Genomic DNA, 20,219 nt, shown 5'->3' with positions numbered 1-20,219 from the left:
TCTCCTGACTTCTGTCTCACATAGAGTGTTGCTTCCTTGGATCTCGCAGTTCCTTTCTACAGTGCTTTCCTCAATGGGGCTTTGAATTTTGGCTGTAGTCTGCAGGAGTTTGTGTGCTATTAACAAAGCATTTGTTTAATCTCTGTGCCTTAAATGGGTGCCTTTTGTTTATCTTCCAAGGCTTTTCTTTAAAAGAACTCTTTGAAAAACGAGGTATAACGAGAAAGGTGCTGCAACTAAGCAGCGTTTTCTGCTTATTATTTTTTTCAAACGAGAACCTGGGGGATTTCATTCTTCTCCTGCTGTTCCGACAGCAGCCTATGAATTTATGCAGGACTACTTCATTGATTTTCAGTGTACTTGCAGATGCCATTTTGGTTGTCTATGCAGTTTTTCATAGCGATTGGTCTGCTTGTACTTTGATAATGCTGCTTTTTATGTTCTCCTATCTCTGCTTCGTAGCACAGATGTTAAGAAGGAAGTAAGAATTCTTTGGGCCAAGAAATATTCCCTTACTTGTGTTCTGGGGGTGGCAGCTGTGCTAGGATGGTGATGGTTTATGTGGGTACAAGTTGTATCTCCTCTCAAAATCAATTTAGTGATTGTTCTATTCACAGCAGTGGTCCAGGTGATACTGAGAAGCAATTTTCTTCAGCAACTGATAGTAGAGAAAAACAACTCCATAAAGAAATCTTGAAGCTACATCACTCTTTCATAATTCAGGAGTGATTTGTAAGGTAAACTGTTTTTGTTTTTTTTTTCCATGTTAGAACTTGCTTTTCGGAAAACCAGATTACATACAGCTTCTGAGAAAGTCTGGACTTCAACCATTATTGTAACAGCTCCTAGTTGAACCTTGGAACTGGTTTCATTGTCTGGAGAAAGGGTAGATAACAGCAGAAGATGTCTGGGGGTTGGGTGTAGATGTCCTTACCTCTGAAGGCCTGTTTCTGCAAAATTTGGAGCTTGGCATTTTTCTTTCCTTTTTGTCACATTAACCCTTCCAGCTGTCTGCCTTCTCCTGCTCTGCTTTTCCACCATATGCCATAGCATGGTGACGGCATCTGTCCTAAAACAAGATAATCATTAATGTTCTTAATTCAGTGGGAAGTTTCCACTCACGTATTCCTATCTGCAGTTATCTTACCAAAATTTAATGCAGGCTACAGTTTCATCTCTGAGAAGAAACTATTCTGGTGGGGAAATAGCATTACTCCTTGTTTACTGAAATACCCAGTTTCTGTATTTATTTCTTGTCCTGCTTCTTTTTCAGAGACAATTCACATCTCTGAATTGGCCATCTATTCCTGCATTTGAAAGTACACATTCAGAAGCATCAGCTCAGATTTTTTCAGTGCTTTATTGATGTTGGTGAGCCGTGAATGCCAGAAACTCATCGTACGGCCTCTGATAGTTCTGAAATAGTTTCATTGGCATAAAGCTGTTTCATTACTTCATTCAGCCCATGACTGTGGTGTAATTATGTCTCCTCATCCACGTGTTCTGTTTTATTTTAGTCATTCTTCTGATCCTCTGACATGTTATTTGGTAATGTTAATTGATTTGGTGCATCCAGAATGTTCTCGTTTTTCATTCAGCAGGAGCTGACTTGGGAAATGGTTCCATATTTGCATGATGACGTGCTGACTGGTTACTGCATCCTGCCTGCTTAAGGCAGGGGAGAAGTGCCACAAATCAGGTTGGAGCTGAAAGGATCGAATGCCCCTTTTCTATTCTGTAGCAGTATGTATAATTTGGTGACTTTTTCTATGTCCCTTCTGTGTAGCTTAAGTAAAGATTGTAATCTTTCTTTGTGTGCTCATTCCAGCATACAGGGCATAATGTCACTTGGAGAACTGTTCCAGGAAATTGTAATATGGGGACATTTCTTGGCTTAGTTAGAACAAATAGCTCCAGCTTCAGTGTGGTTCGTATAAGCAGCTTATCCTAGTGGAAGAAATACAATTCAAACATTGTTTTAAAAGGATTATTAAATTATATATTGTTAAAGTACAAATTTCAGATGGTGAGGTAGTGGTGTTTCTGGGATAAGACACTCCAGTCAGTGTTCTTTGGAAAAATAAATAGTGTTTCTACAGGGATATATATGGGGTTACGTCAGCTGTCCTCTGTTGAACAATTTAAGACGTCTTCATTTGAACCCTCAAAATAAGCAGAGGTAAAGTTTACCTTCTCATGTATCAGGAGGCAATATAGTTGCACTGACTGAATAGTGTAATTTGAGGGACAAATGAAGGGGCAAAGGGATTTCATGCATTCCAGTGATGTATCTGTGGTTGTCCATGGATGTCCGTGGTCTGGTATACTAATTACCCTCCTTTTCTTTGCCCCTCTGTTCTCCAATTGCATCTGTTTTCAAAGGTTTTAGCTGCTGACTCTTTAGCATGCTCCATTCATTGTTTCAGTTTTGTTTCTAATGCTGCAGCCCTTTGAATTTTGGTACTCTTGTGTTTTCTCCAAGGTTTTGTTACTTGTGTTAGTTTTCTTTTCTAGGCCTGTACAGTTCTCCTGCTTTCCTGTCTGCAAACTGTGGCTTGAGTTTTTCAAGCACTTGCTATGGAGGCTGTCCTTCAGTTTGACCTCTACGAAGTCAGCATTTCAGAAGTCATGCTTTGGATGCTGTCATAAATGCATATGGATACATGAATGCATATTCATATCTATGCAAAGAATCCATTCTCAGTTAAAATATATATAATTAGACAAGCTTCTGAATATGTATTGTTGGGAGCCAAAATCTAGGGGCTTTGATTGCAGAAAGCTTTCTTTATGGGGGGAATTGATGGAAGTCACAGACACTGAGGTGGTGAACTGAAAGTTGATTTAGGTTAGAAATGGAGTTTGGTCGACCATTGCAGTGCTTGGTGATATTTCATTTACCTCTTCAGGAGAGAGCCTTGTGCCTCATGTTTTACGCATCACTCTGCTATAGTACCTGTTCAGAATCATCTTCCTCTAAGAAAAAACAATGGGTGTTGTAGTGTTGCATGTTTGTCTGTAAGATTTAGGATTCAAGTGCATTTTCTCTCCCCTTTTCCTTTAGTAGGGATAGGAAGGCCATCTGGCTGCATTCTGTACGTCAGTCAGGCATCCTGAAAGCCAAGGACTCCAGAGCAGAGGATGAGTCTGTATCCTACTGTCAGGCTCTAATTTCCTACTGTTATTGCTGATTGTTCACAGAACTGCAGCTGGGCTAAGAAGGATGAGAAGGGTTTTAAAAAAAAAAAAGTGATCCTGTTAATGAAAATGACTGAAGAAATGTAAAAGAGAAGACTCAGCTGAGCCACATTTGCTGCTTTATTGCAAATCATGCATGCAGTCTGTTCTGGGTTTGACTTCTGTCTTTCGTGTTATTACATAACAAAGTCATGCTGCAACTTGGATGCTTGCTCTGCTGTAAGTTAATCTGATTTGCATACAGGGTTACATGTGCTTAATTAAGGTATCATTCCAACTCCAAGCAGTACTGTGCTTGAAACTCTTCATGGAGGAATGTATGGGAGAGTGGTGATTTAGGTAGGCAGTAATGTGTGAAAGATGTCTGTGTGGATACAGACTCAAGAACAGGACTGAAAGATGATTATTTTAGTAGGAAGGAGACACAGCTTTCTTACATCAGCCTCTTAGTGTTTTTCCCCCCTTTATAAAACTAAAAATAAATGTTATGACTTAAAGACTACATTCCTCAGGTTGCAGCCACATATTGGTCATATTAAGCTCACACTCTTCCAGAATTTCCATTCTTATTCAGAAAAGCTAGATGCTTGCTGTATTCATCCTACATGCAGATAAACTATACTTTCCCTTCAGATGTAACAAGGATTTTGAAAGTCTGGCCTACATGCTGAGAGGTACAGACTGGTGTTAGGGTTGGAAAAACAATTACCTAGAGCTTGGCAAGGAATGTGACTGCAGGCTCTTGCTATCCTTCTCAGGAGGGGAATACTTTATGCCGTGGGCTCTGAATAATTTCATAAGTAAGAGTTACACAACTGCACTGTGGTTATCCCGGTTGTATTCACATCTCTGGTGGGTTGCTCACATCCTTGAAGAAATGTGTCAGCGCATCACCTTCGAGGCTTAATTTAGAAGAACAGCAGCAGCTCACACTTTGCCTTATGCCTTCCCAGGCGGCATCTTGATTTTAAATGGAGAGTGGGCTAGTGAATTTTTGAAGTGTTCCAGCAGTTCTGTGTGAGTTACTGGAACTGCATATGATGTGTCTGGGGGTACTTTTAATCATGGTTTGGATGGCAAAGAGTGATGAACAGCTTACAGAGCACAACTCTAAATATTGTGTACCTGCTTAGGAAGTTTGCTTTTCCTAGTCCAAGCTTAACAGTGCTTGTGTCCAGTTTAACTGTCTTCTTTCTTAATGCTTCTGTATTTGGTTACTTTTTAAACACAGCAATAAAACAATGTAGAATCTTCACAAAAATGTGGTATTTGCCTGGGTGCTTTCTGCTTTTTGAGCTCTGAATTAAGGAGAGTGATTTGAATTCTACTTCATGATTTCTTTGACAATGAAGTATTATACGTCAGTTCAAACTCTGCTGCTGACACAGAATAAGAATTACATTCTGTGAAATAATTCCCTGTTTGATTTATGGTGGCATTCAGTAATTACTTTGATCACGCTGACTTCATTAGAGCTGTATGGCAAGATAAAATTGTGTAAGTCACTTTTCCTAGCAGTTGCAGTGATGTGAACCTCGTGGACATGCTGTAGCATACAAGACCAATGTCTTGTTCTATTTTGTTGGCTGGTTATGGTTTGCATGAGCGTTGTTGTGCTGTGTTCACTTGATCCACACAGCTGAAATGTGGGGCTTTTGGTTTTGTGCACGTGACCAAAACAAGTGTGCCTCCAGAGCCCCTGCCTGACATTGCAGTCAGTTGTGGTGAGATCAGATGTAAACATTCTGGACTGCTTTTATTAACACATACGGATGTTTCTAACAGGTTGATGATGTGTTGGAAGACGCGTGCTTGAAAGGCTTTGTTAGATGTGTAGTTTCATGTATAGCTGGGGATCTGTTTGAATAATAATGTTATAAAAAATGATGTTATCACATAGGAAACTGATCTAATATATTTCACACACACATTAAAACCTAAAATCCCTAGAAAATAACCTGTGCAAGTGCAGCAGATTGGCTGGGGCCTTGGGTAAGATCTTGCTTTGGGATTTGACTTGCAGTTGATCTGTCTGACATCTTTGAATTGAAGGTCTTCTGTGGTTATTCCCTTACCCTGTGTTGTGTAACAGCAGTTTGCACTCTCTCTAGTGCTGAATTTGCAAGTATGTAAAATGTGTGACCTATTTTATGTATTTTTTTAAAATATGTAATGAATGCACAGATAAACTGATGTGATTAGAAGGGTGGGTTGAATGCATAGGGTGTGAAAGCCACGAAGATCAACCAGTCCATTTCTGCTGCCTGCAGATGTTCGTCCCTTAAGCACAAATATTTGCTGCATCACATCCCAATGATTGCAGGTGGAGGAGGGTAGGGTGTGCAGTACCTTGATCTGGCTTGAACACAAAAGCAGCATGAATTGAAAGTACATGTGATTCTATTTCCAAACAGGTTTCCTTAAACTTGTCAGGGGTGGTTGTCTTTCACCAAAGCATGCATACGTTAAGGTTTTAAGTAAATCTGCTGTGTAGACATCTGAGAAGCTTGCTGTGTGATATAACTGAGAATCTAAGGATGGACTTTTATGAGATGGCTGAGCCATACTAATGGCTGCCTGAAGGGACAGCTGCTCTCTTCCCTCCGTGTCTTGCTCCTAGTTGTCCAGTTTGCCACTATTTTTAATGCAGACTCACATTCATCTTCACCCTTCAGATCACTTTACCTGTTTTAATCAAACAGAAGCAAAACCTTATCCTCCAGAATAATTTTCCTTTCATTTTTTTCACCACCATCATAAAACCAGGAGGACTTCATGGCCTGGCAGTAGGGACCTAGGCAACACTGCTGTCCTGGAAACATTAGCTAGTAGCAGTGTCCTTGTTTAATTTAGACCAAAGCAATGCTAATTTTACTTTTGTGGGGGGTTGGGGGAAAAAAAAACAAACTTTATATCTGTTGAGGGTTTTTTAAATTGTCTTTAGCATTATTTGGACTACTAAGTTCAGTTTCTAATAGTGTAGTTACTACTTATTTCTGAAGTTCTAGATCATCTTAATAACCCTTTTCTCTTTCTTTTTAGACCTGAAGGAAAGGCATCATGGGAGCATTTTTAGACAAGCCAAAGATGGAGAAGCATAATGCCCAAGGGCAGGGGAATGGGCTTCGTTATGGTCTGAGTAGTATGCAAGGCTGGCGAGTCGAAATGGAGGACGCGCATACAGCTGTGATTGGTTTGCCAAATGGACTTGATGGATGGTCGTTTTTTGCTGTATACGATGGGCACGCTGGATCACAGGTTGCCAAGTACTGCTGTGAGCATTTATTAGATCACATCACAAGCAACCAGGATTTTAAAGGGCCAGATGGGCCACCGTCTGTGGAAAGTGTAAAGAGTGGCATCAGAACAGGTTTTCTGCAAATTGATGAACACATGAGAGTCATCTCTGAGAAGAAACATGGTGCAGACAGAAGTGGGTCAACAGCTGTGGGTGTCATGATTTCTCCCCAGCATACATACTTCATCAACTGTGGAGACTCAAGAGGTTTACTTTGTAGAAACAGGAAGGTTCACTTCTTCACACAGGATCACAAACCAAGCAACCCACTGGAGAAAGAGCGTATACAGAACGCAGGCGGCTCTGTAATGATTCAGCGTGTGAATGGCTCTCTTGCTGTTTCAAGGGCACTTGGGGACTTTGATTACAAATGTGTCCATGGGAAAGGTCCCACAGAACAGCTAGTCTCACCAGAGCCTGAAGTTTATGAAATTGAGAGATCAGAAGAAGATGATCAGTTCATCATACTGGCTTGCGATGGTATCTGGGATGTTATGGGAAATGAAGAGCTGTGTGACTTTGTAAGATCCAGACTTGAAGTCACTGATGACCTTGAGAAAGTTTGCAATGAGATAGTTGACACCTGCTTGTACAAGGTAGCAAGGCTTGAGAGGAGAAATTTACTATGTTTTTGCTATTAGAAGTTTATAAACAAGTTAATGTTTTGATTCCACTCTATATTTTGTTAATAATTATTATCATTAGCAGAGAAATGGCAATAATGGGTAAACAAGCATGCAACAGAAATAGATGGATTAGATGGAAATAGATGGATTTCTGGGTACCTTTGAAGAGTTAAAAGTCGTGCATAGGTATGTTGTGATACCCGAGAAGCCAGAAACATATGGGAAAGCCAAGGACCATAACTGTCCTTTTCTGGTTCACAATGTACTTTACAAATTCTCAGCTCTTTAATCAGAGTAGGAAATATGCTTTTCCTTCTTCTCCTGACCATGTAGTAACATTACTGCCATGATTATGTCAGGATGAATACAGAGTGATTCAACTCTGACTTCATATCTTACAGTTTAAAGTCTTGACTGTGTGAAGATCTGACTTCCTGAATCAGGTTTTGTTCTGGTGTAATTACTGTACTTCTCATTCAGTGTTGTCATATGGCTGTGAAACTAGCACTGTTTTGTTTAACGAATCTCTGCAATTTTCTGCATGGCAACTTTCCACCTTGTTTCAATGAACTGTAGGATGGCACAGTTAAGAGATCTGAAATATTTAATTTTGTAACTTAGCACTTAGTTCTCTGAAGACAGGCTGTAAGCTGTAGTGTAAATACACAGTTTTTCTTATGCTATCGAGGCAAGACTGTGTATCAGCTCATGCCACGTGGCTAACAAGGTCATAGTTTCCCATTTGGAAAAAAAGAAATTTGCTTTCCAGCATTGTAGAGGGTTGATAAGGCTCATGTTTTTGTTTACAACTTTATCTGCTAGTCTTGAAAACAAATGCTGTGGAATGAACGCTGTCTTATGGATGCTGTAAATTTTGCAGTAGCCAGCTGCCAGCACCTTCTCATATATCTATAGAAGCTTGTTTTAAACATTTGTTCTTGATCTCACTGACTTCAGTGCATTCAGTTGTTGATGTTAAGCATAAATGCATGTCTGTAGACAAGAGTGCAGGATTTGTGAAAGCAAACTAAACAGTAAGTTTTCTTAAGTAGAATGTGATTGTATTTAAATACATGGTGAGTATTAGGACTGTGTTTAGTCAAAGTTCTAAATGTTTCCATTTCAAAGAATGCTTTTCTAAAGGCTAGAGCTCTTTCCAACTGGTCCCTTAATAGATACTATAACCTGTAATTTCTTTACTTAGTGTTTTTAAAGGGGAAAAAAAACCTCTGATCAGTAGCAGTGTTGTTAAGTAAAAGTGCTGTCTGACTTCAACAGCTTTCTTTGTACTGCATTTAAGCAGTGAAGGCTTTGCTTACTGATATAATATTTCATGTGTTTTCTTGAAATGATTGGAAAATACTTAAAACAAGTAATGGTACAACTTTGTACATCACTTATTAGTAATATCATTTTAGAAAGACAGTGGGCTGTCTGTAATCGATTCCAGGTAGTCTTCAGAGCATGAAGGTGGAAAAAAACAAAGTGACTTAAAGGTAGTTTTTACGGAATGAACAACTAGAATTTTGGAAGAAAAAGTGAAAATGCTTTGATTTGGTTTCTGTCTGGTGTGTTTGTGTTCTCAAATCATTTTTTTTTTTTCCACCAGGGAAGTCGAGACAACATGAGTGTGATACTGATCTGCTTTCCGAATGCCCCAAAGGTATCACCGGAGGCGGTGAAAAGAGAGGCAGAGTTGGACAAGTACCTGGAAAGCAGAGTAGAAGGTGGATCATTTAAAAAAAAATAAGTAACTTTGTTTCTAAACAGACCCCCTGGCCCCCTTCCCTTTGCAACAACTAAACTTAATCCATACAAGCTTTTTGATAGACCATCAAGTGCCGTTGGCCATCTAGTGTACATCTCAGAAAAAGGCACTCTTACAGTCCTGCTGTATGACCTGGCAGAATTCTGCTATGCAAGTGCAGTAGCCCATCTGAAAATTGTTCAGGATGGCACAATTTTCATTTGTGCTCATGAGTTGTTCCTCATGAGTCCATTGCAGCAATAACTACAGGCCAGTAAATCACTGTTCCCGTTACATGGAGTTAAATGAAATAGAATGTCCTGCAAAATGTGTATGAAGATGGTAATTTGCATATCATTTCTGCGTAGTTCTGTCTGCAAATTAGTCATAAAAATATTTCATTATGCAATTACAGCTTGATTACTGTTACATTGAAGGCACCTGCTGACGTGTATATTTATTTGGAAGTATGTCAGAAGTTTGCTAAAGCTAATCTTTAAGCGTTCCTGATGAGCAAAATCTGGGAGCACATCCTTGATAATAACTTCAGAATTTTGTTTAAACTTGTATTTCTGGATAATTTAAACTTTGAGCTCAAACTGCAAGTCATGGGTGCTCTGGATCATCGTGATCAAATTGGATCATGATATTTGAAGTCAATTTAATTTCAGAGATTTCTCATTAAAACTGGATTTTATCGTGCCTTTTGATATTTAAAGATGAGCACAGCTTGGATTTTGTTTCTGAAACGTAAGACTTGCTGTATGCATTGTTTGCATAGGCTAAGTCTATTTTTGAAGTGGACTCTTTGGGTCTGTGTGTTACCAGTCTAGTTATGTGTATATACTGCAAGAATCCCTAACAGCACACACAGCACAGTACACAGAGTACTTAGCAACGATGGTATCAGTGATTAATATGTTACAGGAATATATTGTGCACTTTTTTCCTCCTTAACTTGCACAAAGGTAATACAAAGTGCAGCTTCGTAAGCTTCACCGAGGTCTTGTCTACATGGGAATTCTGGGTTCAGATAAATTAACATGAAGTTCAAAGCACTTACTACTGGTCTAAGTGCTCCTTAAGGAAGGAGTTGCCTATTTCAAAGACCTTGTCCCCAAGGTCGTGGCAAAGTACAGCTGTTCTGCCTCTGAACTAATGACCAGATAGAGCATGTTTTCTGGTTTGATCCAACTTTCCTAATAGGAAGGGTTGGTGCACACCAAGCTATGGTGTGGATTTATTTGACCATGTAGCAGGAGTATCTGTGTGTATGGTAGAACTGCATGAGTTAAGTGTCACATAGCTTTCTCCATTTCAGGCATTCGAAGAGCTCATTATGTAGGCCCACTCACAAAAAACTGCTGAAGAGCAAGTATGCTGTGAAGTCACACATTAATTTACAGCATGCTAACTCTTTCTAATCTGGACGAGTACTGCCTTCATACCTTACCTATTTTGCCTTATTTCATGCCAACCCATTACCTGCAATATGAAGGTATCTTCAAGTTATGGCTGCATCTTCAGCTAGCACCACTGTACCCCCTAGAACATTAACAGTGGGGAAAGCTAACATTTTGTACAGACACCTCAGTAAATGAAAAACCTGTCACTGCATCTGCATGTGGTTATGGTTCATACAGTGAATTTGGCTGCCAATTCTTTCCATTTATACAAATAGAAGATTTCAGTAATGACTGAAGTGTCATACTTGAATGGAAGCTAACAGATTCTGTATGTAGTTGCAAAGCACTTTAATATTAATTTAATGACAAGTTGTCTGAGCTACTTGAGGAAATGATTTGTACTTCCCCTCAAGGGTCTTTGCTTCTTTTTAGTGTTGTTCTCAAACTTTTGTCTCTTGTTGTACAAAAGTAGTATTTAAACTTACGAATATGTAGTAAACACTGTTAAAACCTACACTGGTTTATATCAGCTGTAGACAGAACTTCCCCTTTTAGCTCTGACTGAGGAGGGAAGTTGAAAAGCTGAACTAAAACAAAACTTCAAGAGCAGGTGACAGTTGTTACATTTAACTAGATAATTTTTATGCAATTACGTTGTTTCTTGCTGGAAATGGATCGTGCAGAGTCGGCTAGCAAAGTAGAACTGCTATGCTATCTGAAATGTTCAACACTACAGTAACGATTTTTCATTAAGATGCTTTAGGAATAATCATGTATGACTTTAAAAGCCTAATATGTAGCTGAAGGAAGTAGAAAATGCAAGGACTACTTCGAGACTTTTAGAATTCTCTTGCTAATTTGTAATACCAGTTTAAAATTAAAATTCAGTAAAATGGAAACCTGGTGAAAATGCATAAAATAGACTTTTATGCACTCCAGTACTCAATGTAGTCTCAACAGGTAATGAGATTTGATGCTTGCTAATAATGTGCATTATTCCTAGTCATATTTTATCCTAGAACCTATTTTTACACTGAAAAAGTAGTACAAGTTTTAAGACTGAATGATGCTTTCTACTGATGGTCCTCTGGAACAAGAGGGGACTTAGAATTAGTGGATCTTTAAGGTATCTTCCAAATGATTCTGTGAACAAGCAGATATTATTCAGATTTAAAGAAAAGAAGCTTTCTACTGACTGTGCCACCATCAATCTCGATGTGTTTGTGGTCCAGATTCACAGCTGTGATAGCAACAGAAGAGATAGCAAGTGTGGAGAAGCGTCTTTTCTTTTGCCATTACTTGCAGTAAATAAGTGTTGCTCATAAAATGTTATGTGATCTTCCTTGTAGAAGTAATCAGTCACTCCCAAATGCATTGCTGTTATTTGCACTAATATGTGAGTTATTGATGTGTTTAAAATGACACTTGTCTAGGCTGCTTCTTCTGTTCTCAGTTTCTTACATATAAACGTCCAGTAATAGATGATGTAGCAATATTTTTATCTACATAGAGGTGAATCATTTTCAGTTAGCTGCTACATGTTCCCTCCCATATTTTCACAACGTTGCAAATTTGAATTTTCTTAATCTGTGTGGAATTCCCGTTCAGAGAATGCAATAAGCAGTTATGTTTTAATCCTTTATTTGTAGGGTTATATAAGTACGATCTTCCCATGCTTGATGCCATGAAAATGTTTAGAAGGTTTTAAAGTAAATTGAATAGGTGTGGGGCTCATAAGATGTATTGCAAGAAAGTAATTCCAATAAATTAATGCAGCTAGCAGACCGACTCCATTTGTTCTGTCATCAGTGTTCATTCAGTCTGTATTTTAGTTATATCAAAATATAAATGTATTCATTTAGTGGAGACTGTATGTTACATGTACTGCAGTTACAGGTTGTGATACTGTGTAGTATAGGTAAAACACAAAGTCCTTATTTTTGTACAGCAGAACTCTAGCTGTAGCACAATGTAGAATATACTAGATGTTCAAAATTGCACAATAAAGGAACTTGGCAAACCAAAACTGAGATCTTGCTTCTTATTCAGATTTATGAGTGTTAGATTATTTCCTCAATATTAGATGGTAAAATGAATTTTAGCCATAGAATTTCTTGAGGAAACTGCAAGTTTCTGAAGCATCTGGTGTGTGGTGTCATACATCTAAAACTTAGGTTCTTATTTGAGCAGGTTAAAGCTTTGTGTTACAGTCTGACACTGCTGAGGACTAGACAGTGCTTTCATTGTACCTTGCAAATAATTTGCACAATCTGCTGGCAAAATAAAGCTGATTCTTCCTGTAAACACACACAGCCCTGAAAAACTACTGCATGCACAAAAATAGTTTGCTATTTATTTATCTGACCTATTTTACAAAAAAGGACTGGGGATGTGCTGGTTTTAAGCTTCAGTGTGCCATATCTCACTGATTAAATTACAAAGTGGAAACTTGGTATGTTATCTGCAATTATCTGTTAGAGTAAAAACTAAATGCTCAAGTATTCATTTCAGAAATGGTACTGATGAATTCCAGCTGCTCTTCAAGTTGTATCAATACATAAGGAATAATGTGTGTGTATAGACGTACCTATTGTATATGGGCTGCAGTATTCACTTGAAGATCAATAATGCTGAGTCTTAATAATTCATCTCTTATTTTCTAAGCTTGTATTTACAGACAATCTGCAGAAATGCATTTTGAAGAAATAGATTGTTTTTGAATTTATTAAAATTCCTATAAAAAGAGAATACTTTCAGAGGTGTTACAGCAAAATCTCCTGTGATTTCCATTGTGCTTACTGCTTTAAAAAGGAAAATAGGCCTAAGAATAAAATTAGAGAAGTACAGTGCAAGGCCTCTCTCCCCAGACTTTGGAGGAGCTCAGCTTTAAATAACTGCCTAGTAGTCACGTACTGCGAGTTGAGTGAAGGGTGGAGCTGTCCCTCACTCCAATGTCCCTGGCTTTTAACTTGTACATGATAGCTCCTAACATTTGCATGTTGCAGTGATGTGGTAAGGTACAGGTATTGGCTTATAGGCTTGCAGCCACGTATACTTGTACTGGGGGTCACTTGTGTCTGATGATGAACTCTGTTCGGTGAAAATACCGTTGCTTTCTAGGATGGTGATAATCTTTAACCTTCTATTGCAGTGATAAAGCTGATGTTAATCTTTGCTTCGTGCCCAATGCATTTTGTTAGGAAAATAAAATAATGCTATAGCAGGAAAGCCATTAGACTTGGAATCATTAGCTGTGTATTTCTGAAACCTGTGTGCATGTTAACAGCTAGCAGGGTATCTTGTGTCAGATCCATCACGGGTCTTTTTTGTTATGGAATCAAGTTAACGCCATGTTGAGTATGGTCTGTCATTTATTTCTTATATTAACGGAAATTAAGCTGCCTTTTTATAAAACTGAGTATTTCAATCTTTTAAAGTTAAATTTGGACTGCACTTACAAAAAAAGTACTTCTGATTCCCAGAGATCATAAAGAAGCAGGGTGAAGGAGTGCCAGACTTAGTCCACGTGATGCGTACGTTAGCAACTGAGAGCATCCCAAACCTCCCGCCAGGGGGTGAATTGGCAAGCAAGTGAGTTCACATCAGTGTAAATGTGTTTTTATTATTATTATTTAAATCAAACTTAACTGTAAGGCCACTCTTAAAAGTATGGGGAGGGAGGAAGGGCACAGGACAAATGTGATCTGTTCTTCAGTTGTTATTACTGAACTGTTCTGAATGAAAAGGAAAGCACAAGAACAGAACTATGAATCACTGTTAAAAATTACATGTCAAAATGTAGTTTTGAGAAGGATCAAGGGTGTTTTTTTGTTTTTTTTTTTAAGGGTGGCCTGAGTGTCTCTGTTTTTGTAATTAATTGGGTTTCGTTGGGTGGGACATGGTTTGAAGGTACAAAAATAACATACTGACTGCCTTTAGTAGCTACTTGGACATATGGTTCTGCTCTTCAAAAAGTTTTATGCATATCATGTTTTGCTTGGCAGCTTTCTTTTCTTGTCTGTAGCTAAGGCAATGTGGTAATTGCTTAAAATTTTGCTTATGCACCTCTCTGCTTGTGTCGAACACAAAACCAGGATAGAAGTCTATCCAAAAAGTTAAGTAGAACTTTAAATAGGCTGTTTTTTGTCCTTGAAGAGTTCAGTGCTGTGCTACAGGGTCTCAAATTGATGTTCAACAGTTAAGAAAGAAATGCACTTGTTTTTTTTTCCACAGCAAGTGTTTTTTGGTTCAGAAGGTCATTCATGAACTTGTACTGTGTATATTGAGCACATGTGATGTGGACAGTTTATTTTTAATACTTCAGTGTGTAATTTTTGTCTTGTTACATAGGAACTTGAAGTCTGTAGGCACGTAGAGGAATAAATGATAAGTGGGCTGTAAGGATGACTTCTACATAACAAAATTCTTCCTTTATGATGTAGGAAAAGAAGAGATGGCTATTATATATAAATAGTAGTGTCTATTTAGGATGTGTTACAGTCATCTTGAAGCACTGATGAGTCAGTTACTCATAAAAGATGGCATACAAGTTGTTTATCAAGCTTCTTTGGCTAGCAGTAGCTTTGTGGTTGTGAGGAAGTGCTGAAGTCACTGAAATGAGTGACTTTGGTGGGATTATGTGCTTTAGTGATGTTATCTTGAATAGTGATTGACAGAAATATGGATTTAATTGTATTATAGTGTAACTTGAAGCAATAGTGACCATTTGGAAAGCAAACAATGCTTGTTAAGTAACTTGGCTTTATTTAGAATCAGCGATAGCTATCTCTGAAAGATGAGAACAACTTTGTGCATTGTACTTTGGGAATAATTGCTTATTTTTATTTCTTCAAATTCATCCTCTTCTTCCATGCTGTATGATCATTCACCAGATTCGATGTGATGTTTGTACTGCTGTATGATAGTACCCAACTTTCTGATGTTACAGGAAGATTATAAAGACTGCCATCTGCTTTTTTTTTTTTTTCCTGCTTCGAAAGCACTCTCATTTTTCCCCTGCATGTATTCATGCGCAGTTAAAAGGTGGCTTTGAGGTTGTATCCGAGTTGTAGTGTGCTATTTTGTCATACTTGGTTCTGCACCTTAGGGTATCTGGAGGAAAATTGCTTTTGATGTCCAGTCTGGTTTTCCTTTCCTTTATTCCTCTCTTTCCTTCCTGCTCCCCTTCCAAAATTCTTATGTGCTGGGTAAGGTAGAGGCTTCCTTATCCTTCACCCTCCCTTATTTTTCGTGTGTATCATTTTTCTTGAAAAACCTCTTCTTTAAGCCCTCTGGAAGTGTCCTAATATATGAAGGTTCTACTGCAGTGTTCATTGGGCACACAAATGGCCATGGCATTCAACCTGTATCAGGTTCTCTGATCCTCTTTTTTTCTTCTTTAAGTATGAGAGACATACCTCCAAACAAAACAGCACTGCAGCCTCATCTGACTGTTTGGTTGTGCTTCTCTTCTGTTGAATGCAAAGTGCTTATTCAGCTTTCTTTTTCTTGAACTTGAGGGTTTTAAAGGATTGGGATAACTATGGTTGGTGTGTAATGGCACTTAAGACTAACTTGCAGTAAACTTGGTTCTGCAAATGTAAGATCTTTAAAAGTTTGCTTTTTAAATTACAATTTTACCTAAGGAGTTTGATTTTAAAATATTGTATTTTTTTTATTTATTTTTGATCTAGACGGAGTGTAATAGAAGCTGTTTATAACAGACTGAACCCCTACAGGAATGATGACACTGTAAGTATCTCTTCTGTGGCATTCTTTCCTCCCACCTCAGCAATTGCATTTGTTTTGTAAAGCAACATATTTCCAGTTCTTCTCCCCAAAAAAAAGTAAGAACCATTTTGTGCCTTGGGGACTGTTTTTGGATGCCTTCTGCTGATCATAGGATTTCAGCACTGTTTACTTGTTGGTGTTGGAATTCCCTGATTTGTATCTTGCAAATGTAGCATAGAAGTGAAATGCCTTCAAACATAAAGCTGTGCATCGCCTTTGAAACTGAGTGCTACTGTTTGGCAGTTCTCTCAGTACCCTTAGCCTAACAATGCCTTAATGCTATCTGAAAAAGGATGCAATGCGAATGTAAAGCATTCTGTTTAAGTTGCTGTTCCACAAATGAATGTTAAACGTCTTCATTTTATGATGATGTTGGCAACTAGGATACAGGAATTTGCATACTGAATAGTTGGCATGCAGCTCCTGCATTTTTACTCACTACAGCTTTTATTCTGCAGCCTTACACTTGGAAAAACATAACCATTTTAGTCTCTCATATAATGGTGCTCCTTTGCTCCTTCTGGTTTTGAAGGAAAATCTGGGGGTGGTACTCTCACAAAGAGTAATTTTAGTGATCTTGGCTTTTGTGCTACACCTCCGTGCCAACTGTTCTTCTTTTTGGTTTGTAATGAATTCTGTGTGCAGGTTTTGAATGGAGGGTGCAGAAATCTAATGCTAAGAAGTTGTCATATGTGGCGTTGCTAAAGACTTAATTAGCCTCTTCCCTTTCAAAGGAATCAGTAAGACAGTACTTTCAAAGAAGAGTAATACTTGTATCTCCTGCAGTCTCAGTAACAATAGGGGTGTGCAGCTGTAGAAGTACCAGCTGAGAGCATTGTTAAAGCCCATCATGTCTCTGCTATTTAAGGGAAGATAGTACTTAATGCTGAAACAACCCCAAATTGCTGCTGTACGTAAGCAGTTTGCTCTGCTGGCTGTACTGCTGATTTAACTGTTGGTTCAGCTAGCAAGCTGTGGCCATGCTTAGTTAATATATATACCCAACTTCGTGGAACAGAGAAGGCACTTAGCTTAAGCCAAGTGTAGAACAATCTCAGTGAGGGGAAAGGAAACAGATACAACGTAAAACGATTAAATACCACTAGAACTTTACCATTTGGTGTGTGTTAAGATGTGTTTTCTTTTAACTGATAGCAGGAATTAAACACTTTTTTCAGAGTGGTTCCATTTATCAGCTATACAAAACCCTCTGTTGTCTGGGGGCCTAAATGGACCTAATTTAAGGGTTACTCAGATACTGGGTGCGTGGATGTAATGGCGTGCAGTGTGGCCTTGTAGTTATGATTTAGAGCCTACTGTGTCTCTGATTCCAATTCTATATTATGGAATTCTTTTTCTCCTTGCAGATTTATTACAATTCAAAATTAAGATTTCTAGCAGTTACTGAAACTACACTTCTCTGTTTAACCTTAAATTATAAGAGGTAAAATTGATCTGAATTACAGTTAAATATTGGTTAATGACTGTCTTCCTATGCCGTGAGAAAGGACTGAAATACCAAAAGGTGCTGGTAGTGATAGCAAAAAGCACAAGGCTCATCCTGCTCTTAGTGTACCACTGTAGAAAATACATGCATTTGCATGACTTCTAACTATTCTGGAAATGTTTTGTGAGTATTATTCCTGGGATATTATTGTCAGGATCAGTAAGCATTTGAGACAAAACTTGATCTGATTCTCGAATGTTTGCTACTCAGTGTTTCATTAATTAAGCATGCATGTTTTCTAGATGCCTTTTAAATGTTGTTTCTGCTATTTCTGAAAGGAGAGTGAAAACAGGCTCCTAAAATGATTCAAGCTTTTTCCCTTTTCAGTCTGGATTATCCAGAAACTGCTGTAACTATGGGCACTCCAGACTTTAAAGGGCTCCTTCTTTTTTCTTTAAGGATTCTGCCTCAACTGATGATATGTGGTAAAACTGCTCATCTAGCTGTGGAGTTCACGTTTCATTCTTCAAATGAAAGTGCAGCCCAACCTCAGTGACCCTTCTTAACATCCACCCTCAATATTAAGTAAAGAAGGGAGTATGATGTGTTGGTGAGAGTGACTGCAGCAGAAAACTACAGCAGTACGACATCTAGCCCAGGAACTGATCTTTTTTTGTAAAACAGACTTCTGTAAACGTGATTTCAAACCATAATCCATGTTGTAAATCAGACTCCAGCAATTTATGTTGTATGATTTTGTTGTTTTTTTTTTTTTTTTTGTAAAGTGCAATTGTCTTTGTACAAAATGCTCATATTTAATTATGAACTGCTTTAAATCACTACAAAGGTTAGAAGAAATGTTTGACTTGTGTGATGCAACAATATATATCCCTTTACATTCATGTTGTGGTTTTGGATTGCGAGGAGCAGCAGCCTAGCCAGCTAGGTGCTCGAGAGGTGCACAAAACTGTAGAGGTAACATTTTTGTCTTCTATGAAAGCTGATCTTGTGGGTGACTTCCCCAGAATCACAGTACTGAATTTGCTTGGCAGTGGAAAAACAATGAGAGTTGTGCACATTCTTCAACAAGTGGATCTTGTTTTCTCAGAGGTACTCCTGCTCTCACATTGAGTTGAAGGGAGTTCTCATTTCGACTTTGGTGGGAGTTAAATCATGCCCTATTAATAGTATCATGTGTTCATAAGCATATGAACCTCGAGATTAGAATGCCTCAATTCTCTGCACCTCTTTTCATTAACCCTTACCTGAAAGTTACTAATCACTGAGCACAAACAGGCAGCTTTCTACATACCGTAGGAGTCTGCAGCATTTTTACAATCTTAATTGGCTGGATCTGCTGCTGTTCCAAGTGAAATACTTTGAATTCCATTTTATCAATAAAGCTTGGTTTAACAAACAAGAAATTTATCCATAGATGTGTAATTCCTTTTTTCCTGCCTTTTAAAATGTCAGTGCCATTGTAAATGATCTTTTACACGTGGAAGAATATTTTTATTAATTGGTAGCCCATTTTTAAAATGGGAAGAGTTTTGATTATTGCCCAAGACATAGCCATATTCTAGAGGATGAAGTGGGATAAATCTGTGACCCTGTTTTTTACGAGTATGGATTTGTTTCAGGCTGCTTCTGTTCTCCCCACTGAAGATGTGCATTGGTTTGAATTTGCCTACTGTTTGATAAAAATACATTTGTCAGAGCCTGACAATCTTTTACATTTTATGGTGTGTGTTTTTAATTGACCCACTTACAATGAGAGACTAGTGGTTAAACAGTACTTGTGATTAGAGATGTAGCATGTTGATAATATCTAACTGTTTGTTGTTTAAAATTCTAATTTAAATTTTATAAGAGAATAAACTGAGTTGATTTAAGGTTAGCTTTCTCCCACTGAACATGCAAAATTAAGTTTTCAAGTCAGTCGTGTTTGCAAAACTGCTGTTTTGTGCACCTTGTATTGTCTTTTTGTTTGAGAATATTGTATTTAATATGTAGTTTACTCATTTAGTAGGCAGATTCCCCAAAAGGAAAATCAGTAAAACAAGTAGATTGTAACATTTGCTACGGATAAACAGAATCAAAACTTGGTGTATAATTATTTTGATAGGAAAACGTAGTACAATGCATTTTGCTATGTGTCTTTCCCTAACTTTGAAATATACATATTTGTATATATAGCCTTAAAACTAATGCAGAGTTAGGGAACACTGAACAGTGAAAAAGTAACTTATAGTGTCTTGGAACTAAGTATAGTATATACCAGCAAACTTTTCTTTTTATCCCTCTTGTCTGTGTGGGGTGCTTAAAACGTAACTTCATTGTATTCAGTTTGTAATCTGTTGGAGCATGAATGAAGAAAAAAATAAGCACTATTTGTATTTATAAATTTCTAGCAATTTTTGCTTAAAGAACCAGTTCCTTACCTACCTATGAATAAATGCTTAAAATGTCTGATTTTGTTGTAGAGTGCAAAACTGTAATAACGTTAAGTCAGAGCTTCGTAGGCACCTAATGAACAGGCGTATTTAATAACACGTGGCGTGTTAGTGCGAGGAGCTGAATGCAATTTAGGACTAGGCAGATGAGGTTCTGTCCTTTTTCATATAGGCTGAAGTTTAGTTTTGGAAAAACCTTGAACTGGACTGTGGAAACCTTTTCAGTTTCAGACTTCTAGAAATCGGAAGCAAAA

General features: G+C 38.0%; 1 protein-coding gene across 2 annotated transcripts; it reads left to right on the top strand.

Annotated features, from left to right (window-relative positions):
* Window positions 1-6,258: 6,258 nt before the first annotated feature.
* Window positions 6,259-18,001, top strand: PPM1A (protein phosphatase, Mg2+/Mn2+ dependent 1A; the record flags this gene model as incomplete). 2 transcript variants are annotated; one of them, XM_079537815.1, is made up of 5 exons in its annotated part: window positions 6,259-7,092; window positions 8,732-8,849; window positions 13,758-13,866; window positions 15,969-16,026; window positions 17,972-18,001. In XM_079537815.1, the coding sequence occupies 5 exons, from the start codon at window positions 6,259-6,261 to the stop codon at window positions 17,999-18,001; spliced, it is 1,149 nt and encodes a 382-aa protein (XP_079393941.1). The 2 variants fall into 2 exon arrangements, with proteins under 2 accessions (XP_079393941.1, XP_079393940.1); XM_079537814.1 differs by lacking the exon at window positions 17,972-18,001 and adding an exon at window positions 17,900-17,947.
* Between the last annotated feature and the right edge of the window lie 2,218 nt (window positions 18,002-20,219).

This window comes from Tetrao urogallus, assembly GCF_951394365.1.
Source record: "Tetrao urogallus genome assembly, chromosome: 6".
Lineage (NCBI taxonomy): Eukaryota > Metazoa > Chordata > Aves > Galliformes > Phasianidae > Tetrao > Tetrao urogallus.
The sequence above is the reverse complement of the archived record's forward strand: the minus strand, read 5'-3'. Positions and strand labels throughout refer to the sequence as shown.